The 26,015-nt window shown below is 43.0% G+C and overlaps 1 protein-coding gene and 1 long non-coding RNA gene across 5 annotated transcripts; one reads left to right on the top strand and one right to left on the bottom strand.

Annotated features, from left to right (window-relative positions):
• Window positions 1-629: 629 nt before the first annotated feature.
• Window positions 630-21,495, bottom strand: RABGEF1 (RAB guanine nucleotide exchange factor 1). 4 transcript variants are annotated; one of them, XM_050981812.1, is made up of 11 exons: window positions 21,366-21,495; window positions 12,378-12,563; window positions 10,801-10,967; window positions 9,676-9,795; window positions 7,836-7,856; window positions 7,071-7,237; window positions 5,474-5,555; window positions 4,884-5,016; window positions 4,381-4,472; window positions 3,661-3,917; window positions 630-2,669 (listed from the first exon to the last, which is right to left on the bottom strand). In XM_050981812.1, exons 2-11 carry the CDS (start codon window positions 12,554-12,556, stop codon window positions 2,271-2,273), a joined length of 1,617 nt encoding a protein of 538 aa, XP_050837769.1. In that variant the 5' UTR covers window positions 12,557-12,563; window positions 21,366-21,495; the 3' UTR covers window positions 630-2,270. The 4 variants fall into 4 exon arrangements, with proteins under 4 accessions (XP_050837769.1, XP_050837770.1, XP_050837772.1 ...); XM_050981813.1 differs by lacking the exon at window positions 9,676-9,795; XM_050981815.1 differs by lacking the exons at window positions 7,836-7,856; window positions 9,676-9,795.
• Window positions 21,496-21,542: 47 nt separating this feature from the next.
• On the top strand, window positions 21,543-23,253 carry LOC108962714 (uncharacterized). Its single transcript, XR_007779157.1, has 3 exons — window positions 21,543-21,596; window positions 21,950-22,084; window positions 23,120-23,253. It is a non-coding gene; the product is annotated as an uncharacterized LOC108962714 (long non-coding RNA).
• Window positions 23,254-26,015: the final 2,762 nt, after the last annotated feature.

The raw sequence follows: 26,015 nt of genomic DNA on the forward strand, positions 1-26,015 counted from the left end.
GATCCAACCCGAGGACCTGCAGAGTCTTTATTTTCAGTGATAATGAGCTAACAGCAGGAAAAATAAAGCAAATTTCTGATAGTGTGACTGTGGGCACAGCACAGCACCTGGATTTTAAATCACTTTAAGGGATGATATTTCCATTTAAATCACTTTAAGGGATGATATTTCCAATAAAGTCTCTGCTGTTTTTTGCAGCATTGGGGTCTCACCCAAACTTTCTGAGTGCTCCAGCCCTGCTCAGGGATTGCTCCAGGTGTGGAAATCCACCTTTCCTGACTAATTTACTCCAATTTTGAGTAAATTTTTCCAATTGTCTCAAATCCACCTCTCCTGACTAATTTACTCCCAGCATCCCCACTCTGGTGCCTTGATAACAAGATGTCACATGAAAAAAGAGATATTTTAGTCACAAAATCCTTCCCAAGTGCTTCATCTCCCCAGTGACTTCTCTGCAAAAAAAAAATAAAAATAAACATTGGTACCCAGCCTAGAACTTGCAGGGCACTTGAGAACTGGTGGAAATAGAAAGAGATATTTGAAATTGATCAGGAATTGATAGAAATAGGAGATTCTCTGACTCAGAGGATGCAGGAGCAGCCATGAATCACCCATGAAATAACAAAAGGTGAGGAGGGGTTTAGGGATTTATTAACGAGGGCAGAATTTTATTTAAACACTCTCATTTACACAACAGCTGCAAGTTTGCTTCCCCCACCCTTCCCTCAGGACAAAGCTGGAGATCAGAATTAGCACCTAAATAAAGGAAATAAACCCCGGGATTATTTACTAAGCGATTTGGGTGGTGACACAAGGAATAATTTGATTTTTTTGTTGTTGCTGTGAGCACCCCAGTGCTGCAGCTGCTTCTCTGGACAGCAGGGGTGGTGCATAGTTCATAAAAAGGCCAAAAACTGCCAGAAAAGGGAGAACTCACAGTCGTGGTCTGAAGTTATTGCAATACAAATTTAACAGAAATAGAGTTTTAGTGGATGAGAATGAAGCACCAGGTTTGTGCTTTCCTCCTCCTGGCAAGAATTAAACCTGGCTTAAAAGCAGCTCCAGCTGAGCTTTGTGTTTGGGATCTCAGGTCAGGGCTGTGTGGAGCTGGAAGAGTTTTCAAAATGACAGAAAAAGTTTCCAAGTTCTGTTTAAGAGGGTGTTGTTTGAGGGGTGAGCTCCTCTTTTTCAGCCCAATCTGAATTTTAGTGACACCAAAAGCCACTTTTAGCTCGCTGTTCAGGGTGCTGAAGGGGGCACTGAAGAGCAGAACGTTGATGTTTCATGGAAATAAAGTGCATTTTTCTGCTCCTTCTAAAAAGCAACCTCAAATTATATGAATTTATTTATTTATTTATTTATTTCCTAGGATTGTCAAAAAAGCAACCAAAATTTATCCCACTGATGGAAATGCCCAGGAGAGAGAGAGAGAGAGACACTTTTGGAGCAATTCTTTCATGGTCTCCTTCCCCTCCCCTTTTTTTGTTTCATATTATACAGTTTTAAATACAAATATTTCCTCCTACTCCTGAAATATTTTCCATTTCTGGCCTCACATTCCCTCCCAAAGCAGTAAAATCAGCACTTCTGTGCACCACTCAAGGCTACCAGGTATTCTGACAGAGCATTTAAATGAAGAAATGGCATATTTTAATTTTTTTTTTTAACAAAGCAGATTAAGATGATTTTTCAAGTTTGCAAATCACTCCAATTTCTCCCCTGCAGGTTATCCAAACTCCAACAGCATTTTTGCCTTTTTACTGCAACATGATGGAACTGAAAGGTGCTAAAATGAATATTTTGAGATCGTTTTCACTCACACACGAGCTCATGCACAGTTGGGACATTAGATTTGAAATCTATTTACAATTTTACATATTTTACAATATATAATTCATCTTTACAGCTACAGAATAAATTCAGACTAACATTGGTACTTTTTTTTTTCCTGCTGGAACTTGGCTTCAAGTTAAACTAATTATTAAAAACAATTATGTGCATGCTTAGAAGGGAACTTTCAGATGTCAATGGACTAGTGTTGCTTAAAAATGACACCAGTTTGTGTAGAAAATCGAAATTCAGTTCAAAAAACCCACCAAAGCCTAAGAGAAACCTACTGGACTAAAATAAATACATTACACTTAACCAAGAAAAAAAAACCAAACCAAAAACCAAACCCCAAAACCAAAGTACCTTTAAAAATGTACTGATTTAAGCTTTTTTTTTTTTTTTTTTAAGCTTTAAATTTCCTTCCCTTCCCAGCAGGATCATTATCCTGCATAAACCTGAGGCTGCAGTGGTGGGGGCAGCTTGTCATTCTCCACATTTTCAGAGTCAATGGCTGCTAAGGCTTGGCTTTTTGGTTTGATTTCTAAGGGATATTTCTCCACAATATCCTCCACCTCCTTGGTGATGCCATCAGTCCAATCAATGAGGTCTTTCTCCAGCTTCTTGGCTTCACTGACAATTCTTTCCTGTCTCTCATTCAACTGAGAGAGGAGGTCTAAGCTTTTGCACATCTGCTTCACGCCCAGGCACACATCAGGGGAGAAACTGTCAGATTCCTGCTTCTTTGGGGAGGTCTGGCCCGTCATGAAACGATCAAAATCTTCCTGGCTCAGGTTTAGGGACTGAGCATCCAGCTTTTCAATGAAGGCCACAGCACAGCACTGCAAACAAAGCAGAGAGAGCATCACTGCAGGGCTGCAACCACCACAGCCTGCAATGTCTTACACTCAGAAAACTCTAATTTTACACTTTTACACTTTCTGTTCCTTTCCCTCTTCTTACACCAGCAACTGGTTTTTAAAATATTTTTTATATGCCCTAAATGAGCTTTTCCAGAAGTTAATTTTATCAGGCACTTCAAACAACTCTTTCCTCCCCACAAAAGTTTGAAGGAATCAAAGATGGAGCTGCCAAGGGACATTGCAGACCTCAGGGTCTGTGTGTTTGGGAGGTGAGGGAACAGCAGGAACGTGCCAAGGAGACAGGAGCAGTGTGGTAATATTTAATAAATACTTAATTATCTGTTCAGCAGAGATCTCCTATGCAGATCAATTAATTAATTATTTTCCTGAAGGAATGTCAAAGCCCAGCTCACATGGTGGATTCTCTGCTCCTACTGAAATGAACTTTTACATTCCAAGTGTTTCATTCAACTCTGTAATTTCCCTCCAGGATCTTTTCTGATAAAATGCAGAGCACACCAAGAAATGCCTCTTGGAGAAGCTCTAAAAAATCTGTTTAAATGCACACATGAATGGCCTCATTCTGCAGGGCCTTCCAAAAACTCTCAGAGGGGACTTTGCATCTGGAACATCTGCACAGCCCAAACTCAGGGTTTGAGGAACAGAGAGTCCTGATCTTGCAGGATAAAAATCCACCCAAATCTTAGCACCAGACTTTTCAAATAAAGGGTTTAAAATTATAAAATAAGAAAACAAAGCTCTGATTTGGACAGAGGAGATGGAAAAGAGAGGAGACAAAACTAGCTGTGCTCTAAGTAACCTCAACTACTGTTTGAAGATAAATCTGAATTTATGTTCATGAATTTGAATTTAGGCTTACAATTGGAATTTATGCCCTTTGCTGGCAATTCCTACCTCCAGCTAAAAGCCAAAGCTTGCTGTCCAAGCCCAGCCTGCCTGCTGCACTCACCAGGTTGGTGAAATAATATCCATCCTCGCCAGTCATCAGCCTGCTGGGGTTGCAGAAGCGAGTGATGTACTGGATGTTGGACTGCAGGCGTGGGGGGTTCCCCTTGAGCACGATGTAAATCAGGGTGGGCAGGAAATCATCAGCAGAGGCTGGCTCATTTTTGGTGATTTTGATGGCATTGAAGATGTGCTTGCTGCACTTGGTGATGCAGGCCAGTTTGTCCCGAGGGACACGCTTGGAGTCCATCTCGATGATGTCTGCGAGGGGAAAAAAGTCCTGGAATCAGCCAAATTGTAAAAATCAGGCAATGAATGAGCAGGATTTGCTGGGTAACATTCATGGAAATATTCATCCATTTTTCTGCACCTGCTCCTTCTAAAAAGCAAGCTCAAATTATATGAATTAATTTAAAACTGTGATTTCACTCGCTTAAAACAATATGGATTTCACTCGCTTAAAACAATATGGATTTTTAAAAATTCATTTACTGCATCATTTATTGCATTTACTGCATCATTTCTGTCTGTGGGGAAGTGTCTCCAGTAGACCAGTTAAGCCTAAGCACTTGGGTGTGGGAAATGATGCCTGCTCATAGATGAAATTCCAAACTCCTGCACATTTAACAGCCTGGAGCCACCTCGTGATGACAGCAAAAATCATCTCAATAAGCAAGAGAGATGAGATTGAAAGGTGGAAATAGAGAATTGATCACTCCCAAACCTGTAATTGCCTTTACAACCATGTCAGAGACTTCAGGGATTTCCTCACTGACAGGAACACACAGCATCTGGGGAGTCACCCAGTGCAGAGCCCTGGGACAGGAGAAAAAGGAGTTAAGGTCAAAAGGAGAAGAAGGGTTCAACTCTTCAGTGCCACTCACATGCAGGTGTTTGAAACCTGAACTCAGGGCAAAGGAATGCTTTGTGTCACTGAGCCATTATTCCAGCCATAAACCAGTTTATTCCACTGATGTCATTTATTTTCACAGAAAGCACTTGATTTTTTTAAAACATTTTTTTGGCTGTGATTTAACAAAAGCAAATTTTCCCACTGTAGTGGTTGTCATTATCCCACCTATTAATTCTTTCTGTATTTTAAATAAAATGGTTTGAACCCTTAACAAGCCATTTTTCTGTGCACAGCACAAGGTTTTTAACATGGTTGGTTCAGAGCTCTTTTAGAGAATTAGGGATTACTCAATTATTTTTCCTTTCAAGCCTTACCTGATCCTCTTTTGGACAGCAAGGTCTTTCTTCTCATCATCAGTTGTCTCAGGGCAAAAAACATATTTATACTGGCGAGTCATGATGTATTTCTCAACCTCATCCATTGCCTTCTCCACTTTTTCAGGGGGCACTGAAAGGGACAAACCCCACAAATGAAATATTCCAGGGCTCTTGGCAAGGTTTAATCCCAATAGCAGCAAATTCAGAGTACTCATTCAAAGCAACCTGAGTTCATAAATGGATATAATACATCCATTATAATATATATCATAAGAAATATATATAAGAATTCGAATATATCTATTAAAAGAAATATGTAATAAAGAATAAAAGTGTTAAAAATGCCTCTCAGTTACCTCATCTCTGGGTCAGAAAATGGCTTAATCCAACAGAACTCCACTGAGAATTTAAAAGAAAGTAAAAAATGTTTGTCAAAACATTTAGACAGCAAAACTTCCTGGAGGGAACAATTCTAACCCTGGTACCAGAACCTGTTCCCAGCATTTCTGAAAGCTTTGCTTGAACTGAAAATTCAATTTAGTTTTACATCACTGCTTTTGGAAGAGGAAGGTGAAAGAGCTTGGTACCTTTCCAACGTGTCTGCAGCCTGTCTGCCACATTTTGGTAAAAGTCCTGGGCACATTCAGACTGTTCCTCAATGCTTAAATCCTGCAAGGGAACAAGGAGTGAGTGTGAAGGGCTGGCAGCAACAGCTCATGTTTTGTTTTGGTTTGAGGCAAGTGTCCAGCTGCAGTAACAGTCTGAGAATGCAGAGGTGTCATCAGAGGTGTTTGGGGTGGCTCCATTTTAGTTAAAAACAGGAGAAGCCAACACTGGCTCTTTAATGTGTGGAAGATTTGTATTTATTTGCTGAATAAATGGATATTTAGCCATAGCACAGGTGCAACGGCTTTTTCCCCTGAGGGCACTGACAAAATAACTCAGACTAAGGAAAATGTTTGTCCCTATTTAACCTCTGATTTTTTAAAAGACAATTTATGCTCTATAAAACCCCCAAGACCATCAGTAATTTGAAGGAATATCTCTACAGCAGATATTTCTGATGATAAAATTACTGTGAAATATATTCACAGTGGTATTTGTGAAACAACACTGGCCTTTGCTAACTGAGCTCCTGAAGAAAATAAAATTAACTTAATTAAGGCAATTTTCATCATTAAATGAAACTATACATTAAAGAAAGTGGGGAAAGAATTTGATTTCTGAATTCTCTAAGGCAAAAAACTGGACACTTTTCTGAACACAGGTCTCAGCTCCTGCTGAAAATGGATTTTAGGCCTGGTTTGTGTGCAGTAAAAAAATCCCAAGTTTTGAGAAGGCTGAAGTAGGAAATGAGAACACCTTCAGTGCTTGAAGCCCAAATGAACCCACTCTGTTCTCACCAACTCTGTGCTCAGAATAAACAGATCCAAAAGAAAGGAAAGAAAAGTTCAAGAAGAATTCAAAGTAGAGGGAATGTAAGATTCCATGAGAACTCAGGAGATAATTTGAGGAACTAAACAGGAAAGGGAGAAGAAGAGGGGGAAAAAAAAAGCTGTGCTGAATTCTGACTCATTCCAACCATAGGTGGCACCACAGACTAATATTTCAAGAATACTGATTTTTTAAAAATGGAAAATAAAGATAACACTTATTTAATATTTTTAAAAAGAGCAGCACAGTCAAGATCCCCTTCCCCTACAAAAGGAGAGAGGTGGGTGGATGCTGAATTATCTTTAGAAGTTTTTAGGTTTAAGTTGTGTCATCCCTGGAAGTGTCCCTGGCCAGGCTGGATGGGGTTTGGAGCCACCTGGCACTGTGGAAGGTGTCCCTGCCCATGAACCAGATGATCTTTAATTCCCTCCCAACCCAAACCACTCTGGGAGATCTAAAAACTCACCAGCTGATAAAATCTTATATCATTTCCACAGTCACATTAATGCAGAATATTGCTGAGCACTCCTTCATGTGGGATTTAGTCAGGACTAATTTATCTGGCCTGCTCTGGGTTAGCAGGATCCTTTGGTCCCAAACTACCAAAAAAAGGCACCCAGATCTTAATTGGATCAATCCAATCATCTGAAGGCTCCTGCCCCACTCCAGAAAATCCAAACTGCTGGAAGAAGTGCAGCATTTCCTCCCCAATTTCCCCATTTTATTGAGACAAGATCATTCAGAGCTCACCCTTTTATGACTCATGGTGTCCAAAAAGAGTTTGCATTGCTTGTAGATATCCTGGCCAGGCTTCTGGTACGTCCTGATGAATTCTATGAACTCCTTGGACACTCTGTCTGTCTCGATGCTGGCCTGCCTGTGGATGGAAGGGCTGGGAGCCTTGGCCTCCTGGATCTCTGCTGGCAAAAGTCAGGGCACAGCAGATCAGTTTTTTGACACTGATGGATAATTGCAGAAAGGTTTTATCATTTCGAGTCACTTTTTGTAAAATTTTTTTTCAGTTGTGCAAATTGGTCATTTGTATTTGTGTAAATGGACATTGTCAATGAGCAATTGTGCAAATTGTATTTCTCAAGCTCTGCCAGGGAAATGTTGGATGTTATTAAACACAGCAATAATTATTAAACACAACTCCAGGAAAACTGAGTATCCCACTGGAGTGGAACATGCAGAGCCACACCCCCATTCACCCTCATGGCCTTTTTATATCAGAAGTGACTGAGCTCAGGGTTGCTTTTTGGTTTTACAGCCACTCCCAGGTCAGACAACTCCATTTAATGTTTCCAGCTGGGATTCTGCAGATTCCTAAAGATAATGGGGTGGTTTTCCCACTGGCCCTGACCTCCACACTCCTGGCACCAACACCAGTGGCTCCCCAGCAGCTCAGGGCAGGAACACACACTGCAAGATGACAGAGCTGCACCCACAGGGCTCTTTCCCACAAAACCATCTGATTCTCCAAGCTCACTGTGCTGCTCCAGCACCTTCACCCACCTTTCAGCTTGCCAGCCAACGCTGTTGGGAATGGAGGGATTGAACAGAGGTGGTGGAAATGAACGTGGTGAGAGGCAAGCAGCAGAGAGACAGAAAACATGAAAATATCCATGGTCAGCACGAGACAAACAGAGCTTTCAACCTGAAAACACTTCACATGCACAGAAATCCTGCTTTCAACAAGCATGCACAACTCCAAAGGGAAAGGAAAGAAATGGGAATCGTATGTTTAAGTTGGTTTAATTTGGATTTGAGGGAGTTTAGTGGGGTATTTTTGGTTATTACGTGTTTCTGAGGAGGTCAAGCACTACAGAAAATCCAAAGTTGTGTCACCCAGGGAGAACCAAACTCTGCTCCTCTGAGCAGAGCCCCACACTTCAGCTCAGGGAATGACTTGGCCAGGCACCATCAGAGCACCTCTGCTATTTCAGTGCCCAGGACAGAGAAGGTTATGCAAATATTTAAATTCCAACTGCAGCAATTGAGATAGAGAGTGCAAATCCAACTCCATTCTAGCTACTCAGGGACACTTCCAGAGGGGATTTCCTTCCATTGACTTTATACCAAAGATTCACTGCATGAAGCCCAAATCCTCCACAGGACTCCAGCTGAAGGGTGGCCATTAATTAAATTTGTCATCAGAGAAGCAGAAAGCTTATTTGGAAATAATAAACAAAGAGCAGGGCAGAATTATCAGCTATTTCTGCCATGATTAATCATGATCTCATTCCACAGTACAGCTGAAGGTTTATTTACTTACTTCAACAGTGAGTTCACTCTTTTATAAAAATAATGAGCCTCATTTTACTATTTGACCTTAAGGAATGTGAATATTATTTTTTCAGTCACAAATTCAAACTAGATTTGTGCTTAGTGACTAGAGAGATGCAGTCAACTGAGGCAGATTAATATTAAGTATTAAAAAATGAATGTTAATTAGAATGAACTGTCTTTTAATGAGTTACACCAAGAATCACTTGTGGTTGCAGATTCACTAATCTCTGAGCTGAAATCCTGATTTAGGGAAAATTAATCTGTACTGATTACCAAGGGCTGCAGGAACAAATGAACTTCCAGCAATAAAATATCCTCAGGTTTGCCCTTCGTTCTCAGAGAATTCAGACTAACAAAAAGAAGCTGATCACAGCCAAGAAATTCCAACAAGTTAAAGAGAGGAAAATGCCAAAATGCCAGGAGCAAGCATGGGAAGAGTGAAGGAAGGCTCACAAAGAATAAACATAATTAAGATTTCACTCTTTCTACAGGAAAGCCACTTGTCACAGCAGAACAGGAGCACTCCAGGGATTCACTATGGTTGTGCCATGGAGCCAGTCCAAGCCTGGATGTGGGACAGGGTTTGTCCCCAGCTCTGCCACACACAGCCCTTCATCACCTTCCTGCAATAATTAATAAACACTGCAGATCTCTTTAGCCAGCAGAACAAGTCAGCATTGCAAACAATGAATGGAGGATGAGCTCTTTAAGCTGTTTGCATCAAGGGGTTTGGTGTCCTTCTGGTTTAAATGAATCACTGTCTCCTCTTGATGGGAAATTTTCTTCTTGGTTTATATAACAAATATCTGGAGATGTTTTGAGAATGCCAAAGTTCCTGAAGTGGTTGAAGCTTCAGCTTTACTCCTAAGACTCCCTACTAAAAACCAAAGGATTGGTTTAGAGATTCAACATCCCCTCAGGATGCTGGACTTGCTTTTTTGCCATTTTCATGTTGAAGAGCACGAGTTATAATTGGCACAACCCTAGTTTGCGTTTAGCAAAGCCCAACTAAGAGCCACGCTTACTAAAACCAGGCAGACAGCTTGCCCAGGCTGTGCTGCATTACCTTCAGAAGGGGAAGCCAGTTCCCAGGAGGGAGTAAAAATCTCCTTCAAATCCCTGAGAATGTTATCAGCATTTCTCTCCCTCCCAAGCTGTCCTTGCTTAGGGGTTTTCTCTTCAGCTGCTGAAATAAAAAGGCCAAAGCAAGCAGGACACCAAGAGCAGGAGCATGGCAGGACAGGTGGTGAAGGGATAAAAAAAGAAGAAATGGAAAGTGAGAAGAATAAACATTAAAAAAAAAAAAAAGGTTTAATGCAGGTGATGAATGCCTTGTGTAGCCAGCTGCTGTCATGCACCAGGACAACTCTAACCAGAAAAATGCTGAATTGCAAATAAAGGAAATGCATTGTCTCTAAGGTTAAGACAGATTAATGTTGCTTTTCCTTCTGGAATTCCTCCTCCAGAGCCCAGCATCTCCCAGCTTTTGCCTGTGTGAGGTATTGCTATGCCAAGCCAGCAGTGCCATTCATCATTCCTGCTTGTAACACATTCTGTAGAACAAACACCCAGCCAGCCACAAAGCTGGGATTCCCAGCCCACACAAACACTGCCAGCCTCACATTTATGTGCAGCTCAAGGCACCCTGCTCACACATCCCATTTTTTCCTGTCAAAGTGAAGCACTCTGTTAGCACCAGCTGAGATTTTATCTCACTGTGAGTGTGACACTTCTATCACACTCACACACAGCAGTTTGGTGAGGTGACTGACAGGCAGCACCTTCTCTGCTGCTCTCTCCAGGAGGAATTCCCCTTCCAGCCCCAAATCCTGGTGTGACACCATGGCTGACTCAGGAATTTCACTGGAATGTGTGCCAGAGGAACAAGGAACATTCCCTCAGCAGTGCAGTGCCACCACCAGGAGCACACTTCGGCTGTTCAGTGGAGAACTCCTGCTCTGTGTAAAATCACACAAGCACAGGTTCAGCAGTGCACTGCTCTGTTTAACAGATTGTCTGGCATCACTCACATTTTTCTGTCTTTTCAGTAGCAATCACTCTCCAGAAGCATCACTATTCCAACTTTTAGAAGGCAAAGCACAGAGCATTAATCTGCCTTTTAGAACAACACATCTGCCAAAACCTTTTCACTTTAAAATGTACAGAAGCATGAAAAGCAAAGGAGAGTTACCCTTCTTAGCCCCTGCTCTGGAGGAAGCAGTGAAGAACTTCTTCACAGTAGTGACCTTTCTTGTTTTCTCATTGGTTTTCTTCTCCTCAAACTTTGAGAAGGTCAGGGACTGTGCCCCCTGGGTGCTCTGGCTGCTGGCATAGGCTTCTTCCTCCTCACGCTGGAGCCTGGAGTGGGGAAAACACAGGTCTGGTTTAAGGGCTTAGAAACAAGGCAAAGGAGCTGATTTCCTGTGCAAAATTACTCATTCATCAAAATTCATCATTAATTACTCATCTGACATGTTAATTCTTCCCTCTGCCTATCTCCCTTCACTGCAGGACACTCTCCCTTTGCAGGCTGCAGTGGCAGAAGTGAGGAAAGCTCAGGGTTACACAGTGAGGTTTAAGCATGGTCACCTTCCCCTCCAGTCACACTCTGAGTTACCCAAAGGCACAGGGGGGATTTCCAGCAGCAGGTTCATTGCCTTCCTCCCTGCCTCACACTGAGTTCCCCAACCTGTTACCTCAGGCAGTCCTTTCCCATCTTACAAAAGCAAAATACCCTGTCCCAACCTTTTTTGGGAAACAGATCATCGTTGTCACAATCTGCTTTGGTGATAAATATCTGCTTGAATGGATGAGGCAAAGTCTCAAAGACCAAGTTTCTAATCTGAAGTAGAGGAGGGCAAACTCACCAACCCTGCACCCTTTTTTCCTCCTGTGCAGGAGGATTCACACAGGTTACATTCTGCCACACTTCAGGATGCTGGGAGCTGAGCAATTGAATTTAAATCCCTCCAGCTGGACCATCAATAGTCTGGGATCTGCAATCTCTTGAGGCAGGAATTGTATCTTATCAGGGCTGGCAAACCTGTCTGTTCACTGCAACAAACAATCACAGCTTATCTGTGCCTTCAGCATCTCCCAGCTAATCATTAAAGAATTCCTTAAACACCTCTCTTTGCTTTAGACATGATCCAAGACTCGCAGCATAAATATTTGCCCTAATAATAAAGTTTTTATTAACTGTGTAAGACATTTATGGCAGAGGAAAACAATGAATGACCTCTGTGAAAACACATCTTCCATTTTCAGGGTTGAGCATTTATCACAGGAGGAAAACTAGATTGGATTGCAGAAAATAAGTGACTAGACAATTAAAAAAAGCTTTGATGTTCTTGGGCTTAAGCCTGCTGTTTAAAAGAACAACCACAGAGAAGACTAAAATCAGTTTTTAAATTCAGCAGCTGGAATGTAGAACCATGGTGCTGCCTATACCCAAGAAATAATTGCCATCTCCAGATGATATTTAATCAAAATTGTCCCTTCTAATTGCTAGACAGAAATACAGATTTGCATATGCAAATTAGGTCAAAGTACTCACTGGCAGGTTGGGCTCTGTTTACATTTGTTCCTTCCCAGATTTTCTTTTCAAACCCCTTATACCAGAATGTCCTGAACATCATCTTTGCATCAAAAGGAAGGAAAGGTCAAACTGGGGAATTTGTGATGAACCTGAGCAAACAGGACTGGGAAAGAGGAGGCAGAACAGAATTTGGAGGAGTCACCCTGAAGGAAGCAAAGAAGGTTCTTTACCGCTCTGCCAGCTCCCAATCCTCCTGAATCTGCTTCTGCCTGGCCTTGTGGTATTCCTCCCTCCAGCACTTGGAGCAAAAGCCCTGCCAGGCAGGGTTGCCATAGTAACCACAGCCCTTCTTGCACAGCAGCTCCGACTGATCCACGTGGATCCCCCTGCGCTCCGACTTCAGGTTCATCTTCCTCCTGCAGGAAGAGGAGAAGGGTTAAAAACACAAACCTGGCAGCAGCCTGCTGGAAATCATTGCTTCTGAGGGCTTGCCTTTAGAAAGGAGTCACCTGCTTGAATTATTTAACAGCTCCACAGCAACAGAATGAGTGCCATGGGAGGAAGGGCACAGTTACATAACTGGAGCCCCAAAGCCAGGGGCACACAGCACATCTTTGTAGGGCTGTGACCCTCACACTGCCCCAGAGAGTGTCCCAGGGAACCAGTGACAGTCCCACAGCCAGGGGACAAATGGCCAAGGCACAGGGCTGTGAGTCTCACACAGATCCAGAAAATGGCCCAGGGAAGCAATGACAGTCCCACAGCCAGGGGACAAATGGCCAAAGGCACACCTTTGCAGTGACAGTCCCACAGCCAGGGGACAAATGGCCAAGGCACACCTTTGCAGTGACAGTCCCACAGCCAGGGGACAAATGGCCAAGGCACATCATTGTAGGGCTGTGACCCTCACACAGCTCCAGAGAGTGCCCCAGGCAACCAGTGACAGTCCCACAGCCAGGGGACAAATGGCCAAGGCTCTGCTCTCCCCAGCACCTTGCTCTCAGAGCCAGAGGCACAAAGCAATGGGGAAAAGTAAGAAATGAAGTTCCAAGAAGCAGCAAAGGGAGCACACAGAATGCTCAGTGTGCTGGGACTGTGCCTGCACAGAACCCCTCTGCTGAGGCTTCAGGGACCTCTGGTTTCCAAAGGGCCCATGGGCAATCCCAGCTGGGCACATCCCCAGTGCCCCCCAGCTCTGCCAGGGTTCAAGTGCCTGCCTGCACACAGCACAGCTCTGGGGGTTTGTATTTAGTGACTGCAACAAAAAAGATTCTCCTGCCCACACCAGCACCGTGCCAAGGGTGTCTTGGAGCACCCAGCGAGCATCCAGCCTCCCCTTCCTTTCCTGACACAAACCATCCCACATCCCAGCTCCCTGCTTCCAGGGGGAAGTGCTGCAGTCATCCTAGGAAAAAAGCAGCACAGCATCACCTGCAGCAGCAAGGTGAAGGGGTGTGTGTTAAAATATTGATTTTTTTTGCAATATTGACAAACAGGGACAGCAGAAATAGCACAGCAAGGTTCTGTGAAGTAAATGCAGCCCCTTCTCCTTCCTGCCATTCCAGAGGTGCCATGTGTGGAAAGCAAGAGGAAAAGGGATTTTCTCAAGCTGAAGAACACCAGTAAATGACTCAGTTATCTTCTTTTCCCCTGAAATTCCACCCCCAACTCTTCTCTGGATCATCCAACCAAAGATGGAATATGCACAAATGTCACTGAGAGTTTTCTACTACAGGAAATTCCAGCTCTTTTCTTCCAAGCTCAGTTATCCATTTTAAAAGACTGATCATGTTTAACATTTCCCATTAATGTTTCCAAGTTATTTTGAGCAAAGTAACAGGAAACTCACAATTTTCTCTGAGGGGGAACAAATTAAATATTCCATCTTATCTACGTAAGTATTAAGATTTCTTCCACTTTTCTATTTTTGAAAGCAATAATGAGTTTCTAAAAATAACCTAAAAACAGTTTCATTGTAGAGACATGCATATTAAGGGAATCAATTTCTTAATGACATAATTCATAGCTACATGTTCTCATTTTTATAGATGGGAGAGCAGCTGAATATTTTCTTTTCTTTCCCACTGAAAAGCCTGACAGACAATATTGTGTTGCTGCAGAGCAAAATGGAAAAAAAAAGATATTTTAAATATTTGGGAGCTTTACTTCATTCCTATATGCAGAAATAAATGAGAAACATAAATATGTTGCTTTCACAAAAATTTTTTGGTTTCCTTTGCTGATTTCTCAGGGAAGGTCTGTGTGGGAGCTCCTGGCTGCCAACACCTCCGAGCTCAGAAATGAGAATTTCAGAGTGTGTCAGCTGCACAGCCTGGGCAGGAATTGCATTTTGGCAGCATTGGCACACTCAGGCCATCCCCAGAGCATCACTCATGTCCTTGAGCAACAGTTCTGAAAAGAAAGGGGAAGCAAAAGCCTGGAACTCTTCACTGATTCAGTTTCAAGATCACTTCCTAAAAGCAAAAGCTGCAGCAGCATTTTGGTCAGAGATCTCTATTGCAGGTGCCTGCCCTAGAAAAAAATGCTATAAATATTCACCAAATGTTTAATTGCCATTGATGTGACGCTGATCAGTCAATGTTTTCACTGGAAACCACAAATACACAATGAATAAAAACATTCTCATACCACAGACTTCCCAGAAATGCCACAGGGATCTCTGTCAGGAAATAAAACCCTGTAAAATCCTGTCAGCCACCAGAACAGAGCCACAACCCCAGAACTGCAGTAATCCCAAGAACTCAGGTGTCTGTTCTTATTGCAAAGCACAACTCTGGAACTGCAATAACTACAGTTACAACTCATAGTTACAATTCTGGAACAGCAATAATTCCAAGAATCCAGGTGTCTGTTCTTACTCAAAGCTCCATATTCCAGACTCTGTTTGAAAATGAAAGGACAAATCAAACACCTGACCCTGCTCCTGTCCCACCCCAACCTGAAACCACAGCATGGCTCTCTGCCACCAGAGGGGCACCAAAATCCCCTTTGTGCCCACAGAGCCTCACCCCCAGTGCCACCTCCCCTCTGGTACCCCCTGTGTGCATTAAACTAGAAATCAATTCTGTCCAGGGGCCAGAGAGCAGAGCAGGGCTGCAGGGAGCTGCAGGGTCAGAGCCCTGCCTGGAGGGTTTACAGTGCCACCAGCTCAGCCTGGGGACAAACGAGTCACCCTGAGCCACAGGAAGGAGTCACATGCTGCACACTGAGCTGACACTTCACACAGAAAAGGCCCTTGCAAACAAAAAAGTTTCCCAGCTGATTTCTGCAGGTCAGCATTGATATTTTAATGAGGAAAACAACTCAGGCTTTGAGAAAATGAATGTGAAAAAACCCTCTCCAATTACCTTTTTCCAATTACCACTGCCAAATCTTACATAATAATTATAATCTTACATAATGTATTATGATATTATTAAGAGAAATATTATTATACCATTGTATTAGAACATAATATAGAAAAATATAATATAATAATACAATTATATATAAAATATAAAAGATGTATTTATATAATTATAATCTTGCATAATAAAGGTGTTTTGTTAGAACTGTCCAAAATGCTTTTTCCCCCTTCCTCTGTTCCCTTCCCTCCCTCCTACTCCAGCTAAAGGTGATCATTGCTTACCCAACAATCAGCTCCTCAGTGTTTGCACAGTCAGTCACACCCCACATTTTGCAGGGTCACATCTCTTAGTTTCTCTCCTGCCCTGAATGCATGGCCTGTTCAAAGCTCACTTCAAACATAATTGAAAGGAAAAAAACAAATTCTTTTTTTTTTTTTTCCTGGAGTTGGAGAGCAGGAAACTCCAAACACCTTTACACCACCTGCCCACTGAGAAAAACAGAAGGAAAATAACCAACTTCCACATTTTAAAAAGGAAAAAATCTAATCTAGAAGTACAATAAAATACCAGAAGATCATAAATAACATTAACAAGTACAATCTAGAGGGAGGCTTTGCACCAAACATCCTTCCTGCATCTCCTGTACCCCAGTTAAAGCACCTCAGGAAGCAGCACATCTCCCTCCCAGGAGCAAAAATTTAACATAATTTAAAATCTCTTCATCCACTGCTTTACTTGGTGTTTCAAAATACTGAATTCACCAGGGAGGGCAAGAATGACACCTCAAACACCAGGGGACAGACTCTCCTTTTGAGCATTTCTGTGCAGGACCAGACCTCATCTCATTTAATATCTGTGTTAACTGGCAACACCCCTCTGAAGAGTTCAGACAAACAATGGGCTCTCAGTCTGAGTTATTAATTTATAAAATGCCTTTACTTAATGTTACTTATTTGCAAGTAAAAGCTTCTGGTTTCCCCTTCTGCAGTGAAATGGAAAAATGGAGATCACCCAGCTCTTTGCTGTGATTTTTCAAGTGCACCTCACACACCGTGGGTGGCTCCTGAGGGATTGACTGGGGATAATCCCAGCCTGGAAAGGTGTCCCACTGCTGCCTGGGGACACCAAAATGCTGCCAAGAATTCCCAGTTGGGACCTTCGAGTTCTGCATGTCCAGATTATCTTTCCAAATTCTCTATTTTCCCAAACTCTACTGAAATCAAAAGGAAATGAGGCTTCTGATTCCCATTAAATCAGATCTGTCTGCAGGGCTGCACATCAAAGGTCTCCAGTGACAGATCAGAGCTGCTCCAGCTCTTTTTAGAGCACCTCACAGCAGTTTTGTTATGATGAAAAAACCACCAAATCACTGTGCTTTAACTCAAAATTAGCTTTCTACTGGCTTGAGTACAATTTATTCTTGAACTTTCAAATACATCTTCTATCAACATATTTTTTTTGCTGTACCCACATTTACAGATTTTTTTTTTGTCCATTTTATTCACCTGCTTAGAGCAAACACCTTTTAAGAAGGGCAAAACCAACTGAGAGACTTCTCATCCTTGCTCACACCCCTCAGTTTTCTCCTCCAAGGAATCACAGCTGTCCCTTCAGAAAATGGGGACTCACAGGCTGTTTTCCAGGAAGGACAGAGCAGCTGCCTGCCCTCTGTGGCTCTGTAAAGCTGAAACTGAGATCATGTGAGCAAACACTGAAAGGTTTCACTTACCACCCCCAGGAACCCAGACCAGCAAAACCAACTTTCCTGCTAAATGTTCTGCCTGAGAGCCACTTCACTTTCCCTGTCACACACTTTGAGACAGCACAGAGAGAGCCAAGACCCAGGAAACACCAATTCTGTTCCAAGCCCATCAATCCCAAACCCATTTTTGCCAGTGTTCCATAAAGGGGACTGAAGGAGCAGCAATCGTTCCTCCAGGACCTTTTGGAGCTCAATAACAGCAAAATAACAAATTCTAATTTTCACACAGACCAAGCTACAAAATAACCAGAAAAATTCATATTAAATGTATGAAATCAGGTGTCAGTCACAGCAATGAGCAGATGCACCCTCAGCTTTTATGGGTGGGGGAAAAAGGGCTCCTCCAACCCAAACTGCATCCAATTTAATGCACACATGAAAGACTAAACTCATGTAACAGCTTCTTTTCAGCAAGGAACACAAGGAATTCTCAGCACAAGCACTGCAGACACAGCTCTGGCTCGGGGAACAGCACTGGGTGAAAGATGCTTCAGGAGCAGCAGGGATTTACCACCAATACCCCCAGCCTGTTCTTCTGGTTCTTTTCCACCTTCCTGCCTTGCCAGGGATGGAGCAGGCAAAAGGATCTGAACCTTTATTAGCAGTGCAGACTGTCAGGAGATCTCAGCTGGGTCATAAACTATTTATTAGTGCTGGATTGCTGAGGTCACCTTTAGAGAACTGGCTGGAAAAGCTCATATTCAAAGCTGAACAGGAAGGGTCTTGCTTCATCAATCAATAAACACCTTCAGTAAGAGCTAATTGCACTCAATTAATAATTATTATAAACTGTGAAGAACAGTTTTTAAGTAACTCCACAAACTAACGCTGGAAATTAAAGGAGTAGCTTTAATTCTATAATTGGAGTTCTATAAATGAGTTTCAGCATTGGTAACAACTTAATTAAATGTATCTAAAACCAGCAAACAGACTGGGAACAGGCAGGTTTGCTTTGGATTGTGGGCATGCTTTGGTTTCTTTTTCTTGTTGTTGGTTTGGTTTTTTTCTTCCCCCCCTAAAATTAAGTTTTCTCAAAAAAAAAAAAGAAAAAAATCTTGGCACAACATTAGCAAAAACCTACAGCAGTCTTTTCACTGGGCTGAAGCAAATGAGATTCAGCTCTTCAAAAGTCACTCCAGCACTTAATGAACAACCTGAATTCCTTTAATTCAAAAATATCCAAGTGCCCCAAAGAGTGTTCACAAGGAACTCACTGCAACTCTCTGGTCATTAATGGTCATTCCCAGAAATTGAATTTTAAAGCAGAAAAAATAAAAATAAGAAAACCAGGGAGGCTCCAAACACACAATTCTTACAGGAACTGCTGTTGGCTCACATTTTACTGGGGCCTGAATACTCCATCATCATTCAGAACAAGCCAACTTTAATTACTAAAATAGATTTAGAAGGGAGGTTAGAAAGTGCATCAAAACTGAGGGGTGGAAGGAGGGAGTCAAGGTGTATTTTGTATTTTGCCAATGGAAAAGTGCCCTTCAAACGTATTTATTGCAAAGAGTAATATTGTGTCACTGACACAAATGCCCCAAAATTCAGAAGAGCAGCAACCTACGTGTTGAAAGAATCATCATTCAGGTGGAACCCCCAGCACTCAGGCATGTAATTAGCAGCAGGGTAATTAACCATGAGCTAATTTCCTCCCAAGGAAAGGGTGGGGCAGGATGAGCTCAGGCTTGAGAACAGAAAATACAAAAGCCAGTAGACAAGTTGGGGATTAGGCAAGAAAGCCGGGTGTTATCTCTGCAGTGCTCACACTTTTCTTGGGCATCTTCCTTGCAATTACAGGGATTCTGCTCCAGCAGCTGGAGGATAAACAGTTCAGGCTGCTAAAAAACAGTCCCAAGAAAAGAAAGAGTCTGATGAGCAGCCACTCCAAACAAACCACAGAGCTGGTCCTGGCATCTGGAGGGGAAATTGCAGCCACTGCTTCAAACCTCCAAAATCCTGATGGCCACAAGGCTCCAGCTCTCAATTTCCTCAGCTTGGAGTTGTGTTTTCCCTTCAAATGTCAGCGCAGGCCTGGGGGCACAGGTTTGGGCTGTCCCTGTGACATCAGTGACCAGGCTGTGTCTCACCATCTCCATGTGACCCACAGCTGGGCTTTAGACGAAATCACAGGAATCATCTGAAAACTCTTCGTGCTGCTGCACTGGGAGTTCAGATCACAGGAAAGAGAAGATCAACTGCTAAAACCCCCTCAGCAACAGCAGCAACAGGCTCCTACACACCATTCCTGCCTACCACACTCACCTGGACACAGATGGAAATTAAGTTGCCTAAAACCTCAGGGAAAAACTTCAAAACGTTTTATAAACTTCATACCTGACTGGTCACAAGTGGCATTTTAACAGGACTTCATGAGCAAGACTTCTAGGCCTACTTTTAGATCACAAGCAGTTAATCATCAGGAACACAAGCCCCAAGTATAATTGGGGATTACACAGCAAGAAAAAAAGGAGCTGAGAAAGGCTGTTCTAGCTTAAATAACACCACAGAACAAAATTAAATACCAGAATGATGGACTATCTTCAAGCTTATAATCTGCTTGTTGTGTAAAGCAGTCTCAGGAATTGGTGTAATTGGCTTTATACCCTATTCTCCCTTTCTACTGTGTGTTGTTCTGGGCCTTTTCTTGGTCAGCAAAACATTCCACTGAGCTACAATTCTCTTCCTAATCCTCCCTGCTGCAAAAAACACTTGTGTATCCATGTCCAGAAGGCCAGCACACGCAATTCCTGAGTGAAGCCCTGTTCCTGGAAAACACCTCACCCTCTTCCACTGGTCTGATTTGCTCATTGGTCTCACAAAAGTGTTGGGCAACTGGAAAACCAAAGGCAGCTCAGTGCAGTTCCCAAAGTCCTGGTGTGAGGAATCAAAAGTAGTTTCAAATGAGCCCAAACAACAAAAGTATGGCAAGTCATTCATGGATTTAAATCACAACCTCCACAACACCACCCTTTCCCCCCAAACCGTCCAGGGCTGCAACTCCCAGCACTGGGCCCCACTCAGCCAAAGGAAAAACAATTTAATTTTGCCTGCAAAATCTTCACAACCCATCCCAGGCCCTGCCACAGAGCAGCAGGACTTCAGACAGTACTGAGCCAGCCCCTGAGAGAATTCCTTTGGAAATTCAAGCACATCATTCATCTCCCAGGATCTCACAGCCTCCTTGAGCCACTCCCTCCTTCAAGGGAACAACCTGAACTCCACAGTGCTACAAGCAGCAACAAACACCACAGAGGCATCCAAAACGCACTGCTCAGCATCTTAAGTGCTCTCCAGACTTCACCTGGCTTCGCTTTAAAGGACTTTGATCCTCAGCTGTGCAGTGAGAAGCCAGGCAGGGGCAATACTTACAGGAAAAAAGCCAAAACCTCATTGATCCGCAAGGAACTCATCAGGGAAACAGGCTGGGGTGGGGGACTAGTGGTAAAGCTACCAGTGACACCTGCACCCTGTTAACTACAGGCACGGACCCTTGGAATTAATTAAACACAGAGATAACAAAAATTAGCTTTAGGAGCTGCACATGGAGGAGGGCAAATACAATAGCACTCAAAACACTCAGCGTCTTAAAAATGCTGTAGACTTCTCCCGGCTGGAGTTTAAAGGACTTTAATCCTCAGCCGGGCAGCGGCAATACTTACAAAAAAAAAGCCAAAACCTCCTTGATCCACAAGGAGCTCATGAGGAAAACAGGCTGGGGGGACATGGTGGCAAAGCTGTCAGCGCCACCTGCACCCCGCTAACACCGGCACAGACCCATCGAACGAACAGATACATGTACATCGAATAAAAATCAGCTTTAGGAGCGGCACACGGAGGAGGAAGGCGGTTTGCCAAGTTTCCGCATATCCCGGTGTTTGTTTATCCCGGGGTTTATCCCGACCGCTGCCGCCCTGCGGGGCCCAGGGTCCCCTCGCCCAGGCCCAAGGCAGCAGCGGGGCCGGCCTGAAGCCCCTCGGCGGGGCGGACACCGAGCCCCGAGCCTCGGTTCCAGCTATAACCGGGGGGACGCGGCCGCCCCCGCTGTCCCCGACCCCGCCGGGCCCTCATCCCGCGGCTCTCACCGGCTGCCCCGGGCGGCGGGGCCGGCCCGGCCGCTCCGCTGCGCTGCTGCCGCCGCAGCCCCTCACGGCCCCGGCGCTGCTCGGACCCTCCCTCCGTCCCTCCCTCGGCTCCGGCGGAAGGGCGGGCGGCACCTCCGGGGCGGGACCGAGCCCGGAAGGAAGCGGGGCCCGGCCGCGCTGGGCGGAGCGGCGGCCGCGGGGCTGAGGGGGAGCCGGGCGGGCGCGGTGAGGGTGAGTGGGGCTGGGACACGGCCGGGCTGGTGCCGTGAGCGCACCCACAGCCCCTCTCCTCTGCCATTTGTTATGGAGCCCTCCCAGCGTGGCGAATTCCCACCCTGCAGGCTCCCTAATTCCCGCCCTACAGCCTCCCTTCCTTCTCCAGAGCCCGCAGCAGCTCCTCAGGGCTCCAGGGCCCGGCCCTGGCCCCACACGAGCACCTCAGAGCTGCCTTGGGGGAATATAAAAACACCCGCTGCTATTTCAGACTCCTCTTTCCGTGCTCAGTTACACAGTGTTGTGTGCTGCTTTCCGTCTCATTTTTTTCCCCCCGTTGTTTTTGTTTTTTTTTTTTTTTTTTTCCTCAGCACGGACATCCCACTGTGAGACAGCGAGTGCTTCAGCCGGACAGATAGACAGAAGGAAATTACTTCAGACCAAGGGGAAAATTCTTCAGAACAGAGGCAGAAAGATTCTTTGTGAGCACTGCAGAACCAGGGCAGGTGCTGTGCTGTGTCACAGGGATGGATGGGTGGGTGGGGAGGGAAGGATGGGATCAGTCATTGCAATGATCCATCCCGGCCGGTGTCCCTGAGCACACACTGCAGCAGTGCCTCTGCTCAGGAAATGATAATAAACACATAAATGCCATTGAAACAGCCCGGGACAGAGATTCCTGCCTTAATTTTCATCTGCAGTCAGGCAAAACACACTCAAATCCCAGGGAAGGTGAGGAAAAGCACTGCTGTGGCTGCAGACCAAGTTTTCAGTATCATAATCTTTTATTGCACAACACAACCTTAATATCCATGTTTTCTTCTATGTGTTTTAAATAAAAAACATACAGATTATATATTACCTGAACTGAAAAGTCAAAAGTATTAAGAAATAATACACTGCAGTACTCACAGTATTGAACATCACACATCAACATAATTATTAACAAAACACATTTGGAGAGAATTCCAAACCCTGATTGTTAGCATCCAGGCTGGATTTTCAAAGGCATTACGGGTTACAATGCATAGACACATACAATTTATAATTCAGCAAAACAAAATCCATTTATAAAAGTCACAGTGAAAGTGGAGGTAAACTTATACTAAGCTTGTGTAAGGAAAATTACTATGAACTGCTGTTCTGGAAAGTGATTTCCAGTTAGAGAATTATATACAGGAGATAGAATAATTATCCTCTGAAATCAGCTTATTTGCAGAAAGATAATGAAAGACTGGAGGGAATTTTTTTTTTCCTTTTTTTGTCATAGCCCAAAATTTAGAACTAGCTTGGGTCCTCTGTGCAGTGTGTGAAAACCTAAAAACATCTTCAGGGCTCAGTAATACCAACCACAACTGAAAGCCAGCAGGGTCTATGAATTATCCAGGGTAAAGCAGTCATTAAAAGAAGTGAAATAAATCCATCCCAGAGTTTAGAATGAGTTAAGGGATCTTTTTTTTTTTTTGTGGTGTCTGCTCTGAAATCTCCCCTTACCTGCCAGGCAGTTGTGTCCCGTGTGACCACTCTGCTTTGCCATGCAGAAAAGAAGGAAAATGCCACAGAAAGAAAGAAAATAAATGTCACAGAGAAGCTGTGACATCAAGGTGCAGCTCTGCAGTGGGAACCAGCAGCTCTGACAGGAATTCTTCCCTGCTGTCACTTCCATCATCCTCCTCATCACGTCCCTGTCATCTCCAAACAACAAACAGGATAAATCTGGACACCAGGGCTCCCAGGGCGTGCAAGTGCCAAATGAAGCTACAAAACCTCTAATTATACCAGTAATTATCTTTTTAGGGGGAAAAAACCAAAACTGATCCCTCATTGTGGGTTAAAATAGAAATAAAAATTAGAAATCCTGCCCATGCCCCACAAGAGGATCTGTTGATGGCACCAAGGCTTCCCAGACCAAAGCTGGCAGCACCTTCGCTTTCCTCTGAGCAGGATGCAAGGTCAGCAAGGAATGGTTCAGATTCCTGGGCAGAATATTGGGAATTCAAGTTAAAAGTCTACACCAAGTTCCAAAAATTATTTTTAGATTTTTTTTTAACTCTTCAGCTCAGCAGCCATTAAGGGGCTGCTGTACACAAACACCTCTTCAGGTTATTTTTGAGTGCTTCATAAGGGTTATTTTCCTTTTTTAAAATTTTCCTATATTTTATTTTCTTTTTTCTCCCTTCCTATTTCACACACCAGGTGCAGAAACATTCCATGTGCTGTGGAATTGGCCAACTCACTCCATATCAGAGCTCCCTTTGTTCCCTGTTAAAAACCACTCCACAATGGATATAAAGGGAATGTTAAAAAAATTGGTCTTGTCATGGTTTTGTTCACACACAGCAATGTAAAAAATAGTTAACAATTCTAATTTTAAATAAATATCCCTCAACTGTCCCACCATTCTTCCAATATTCAAATGGGAAGGAAACCATTTACTGCTCACAAACACAGGGACTGGGGAGTGTGAGGGTGGAAAAGTGGCTGTGTAGATGATAAAGTGGCAAAAAAGCTAAGAGAGCACAGAAAAATATGGATTAGCAAAACTCTGACTTGCCCAGAGATGAAGAAAAATCCTAAAGGGAAAAAAAAAAAAAAGTCAAAGCAGTATTCCAAGTTTAATGATATAATTCTATCCAAAAATCCTCAGTCCTCTCAAATATGGATTTAGCAGATCAGCCACTCCCATTTTAGTTTAAATGAGAATTTCAAAAGCTACAGGCCCAGAAAAGAGAAGCAATCACATTCCACAACCCAGTTTTTAGATCACACTCCCCTGGCATCCACCTGCACAATTCTGCTGCTTCTGTCAAAAAATGAGCACAGGCTGGGCAAGAGCAGCTAAATCCTTGTAAACAAAGACTGCTGTGAACAATTAAAATATTGTTAACCTGAACAAATCACAAATCCCAGCACTAATTAAACTTGTGGCCTTAAATTCATGTTTTCCTTTCCAGTATTGCACTTAATGGCTTCAGGAGGATAGAACTTTGATTAAGACAGCTGATACAGACCAAGGTTTTAATTTTCTCTTTTTGGTTGGGTTGCCTTCCTTAATTATTTAAGCAATTACCAGGAAAAAGTTACAAAATCCAGAATATTAAGGAGTAACAAAATGACTGAAACAGGAATTTTGTCATCACAGCTTCTCCTGAACAACAGCAGGGAAATTCCTAAAGCCAAACCAGAAAACACTGAAAATCAAATTGTGATCCATTCCTGCAAAGAGTACTGGAATTCCAGCCAGAGTTCTGTAAATACATTTATGGGAAGTGGTAAAAAAAGCCCTGAAAATTCCAGTAAAACTGCAGTTCTCACTGTAATCTGAAATTGTAAATGTCTCTAATTCTGAACATCTGAAAACCCCAAACTTAAATATCTGAAGTGCACAGGCAGCCAAAACTTTGTAAGGCTCAGCTTGAAGGTGTTCTTTAATTTTATCAGAAATTGTGGTTTGCAGTTTAGATTCCTTGGGAAGAAAGAAAAAATGAAGGCAGCAAAGAAACCAAGCAAAATTCTTCTCCTTGCAGGGAAACTTTAGTTCAGTTTAACTTTTCATTTTGGATGCCAAACATGACTCCAAGAACCTGTAACACCAAGGCCATTATTTCAGGAAACAATTGAAATAAATTTCAATTTAGATCCAAATGTGCAGAACTCCCTCTGTTCATATTTATCTCAGCCCTTGAAACTCAGCAGTTGACAATGATGCTGTGAGAGGATTGCAGAGTTCAGCAGGAGACACCACCTCAGAGAGACAATTACACTGCTAAATTAAATGTCTAAAAGGGAGACAAGGCAAAAAAATTGGTCTCTTTCTTTGCAAACCAATTTGATCCTTAAGTTCTTAAAGCTATTCTAAAAATTTCGTCAGAAAACTGAGAATTGTGATCACTGTAATTAATGTTTCTGAAGAATTTTGGTCAGAAGTTTAATGAAGAAATATTCTTGGATTAATTATTCCAATGGAATGCAATATAGAAATTTTTATTTTTCTTTCTCTTTAGGATTATTCTGAAGCCCCTTCAGGGGGGTTGGAGTTTTCTGTTCCTCATAAAACAGTAAGATTTTCACACTTTTCTCCCTCAGTTTTGGGCTGAATTCAGCAGTTGAAATTTGGGATGTGGTTTTTCATGTCAGAAGTACAAAAATGACCTTCTGAAGAAAATATGATTCTGCAGTGGCTGCCTCTTCCAGCATGGAAAGGAATTCCCTACTGCTTTAGAGTGGAGAAGTATCTGAATATGAAGTTTGAATTTTGTTTTTCCTTCTATGACACCAAGAAGGGTCAAGAAGAAGGATAAAATTTAAGATTTAATTGTCTGAAAAAGGTGAGGTGAAGGAAGCACTTGTCTAACATCATCTGACTTTAGGTCTAAAATAAAGTTTAATATCACAGAATGTAAAAAGAGTCAGTAATAAAATAATATACATTAAATA

Source organism: Serinus canaria, chromosome 19, assembly GCF_022539315.1.
Source record: "Serinus canaria isolate serCan28SL12 chromosome 19, serCan2020, whole genome shotgun sequence".
Lineage (NCBI taxonomy): Eukaryota > Metazoa > Chordata > Aves > Passeriformes > Fringillidae > Serinus > Serinus canaria.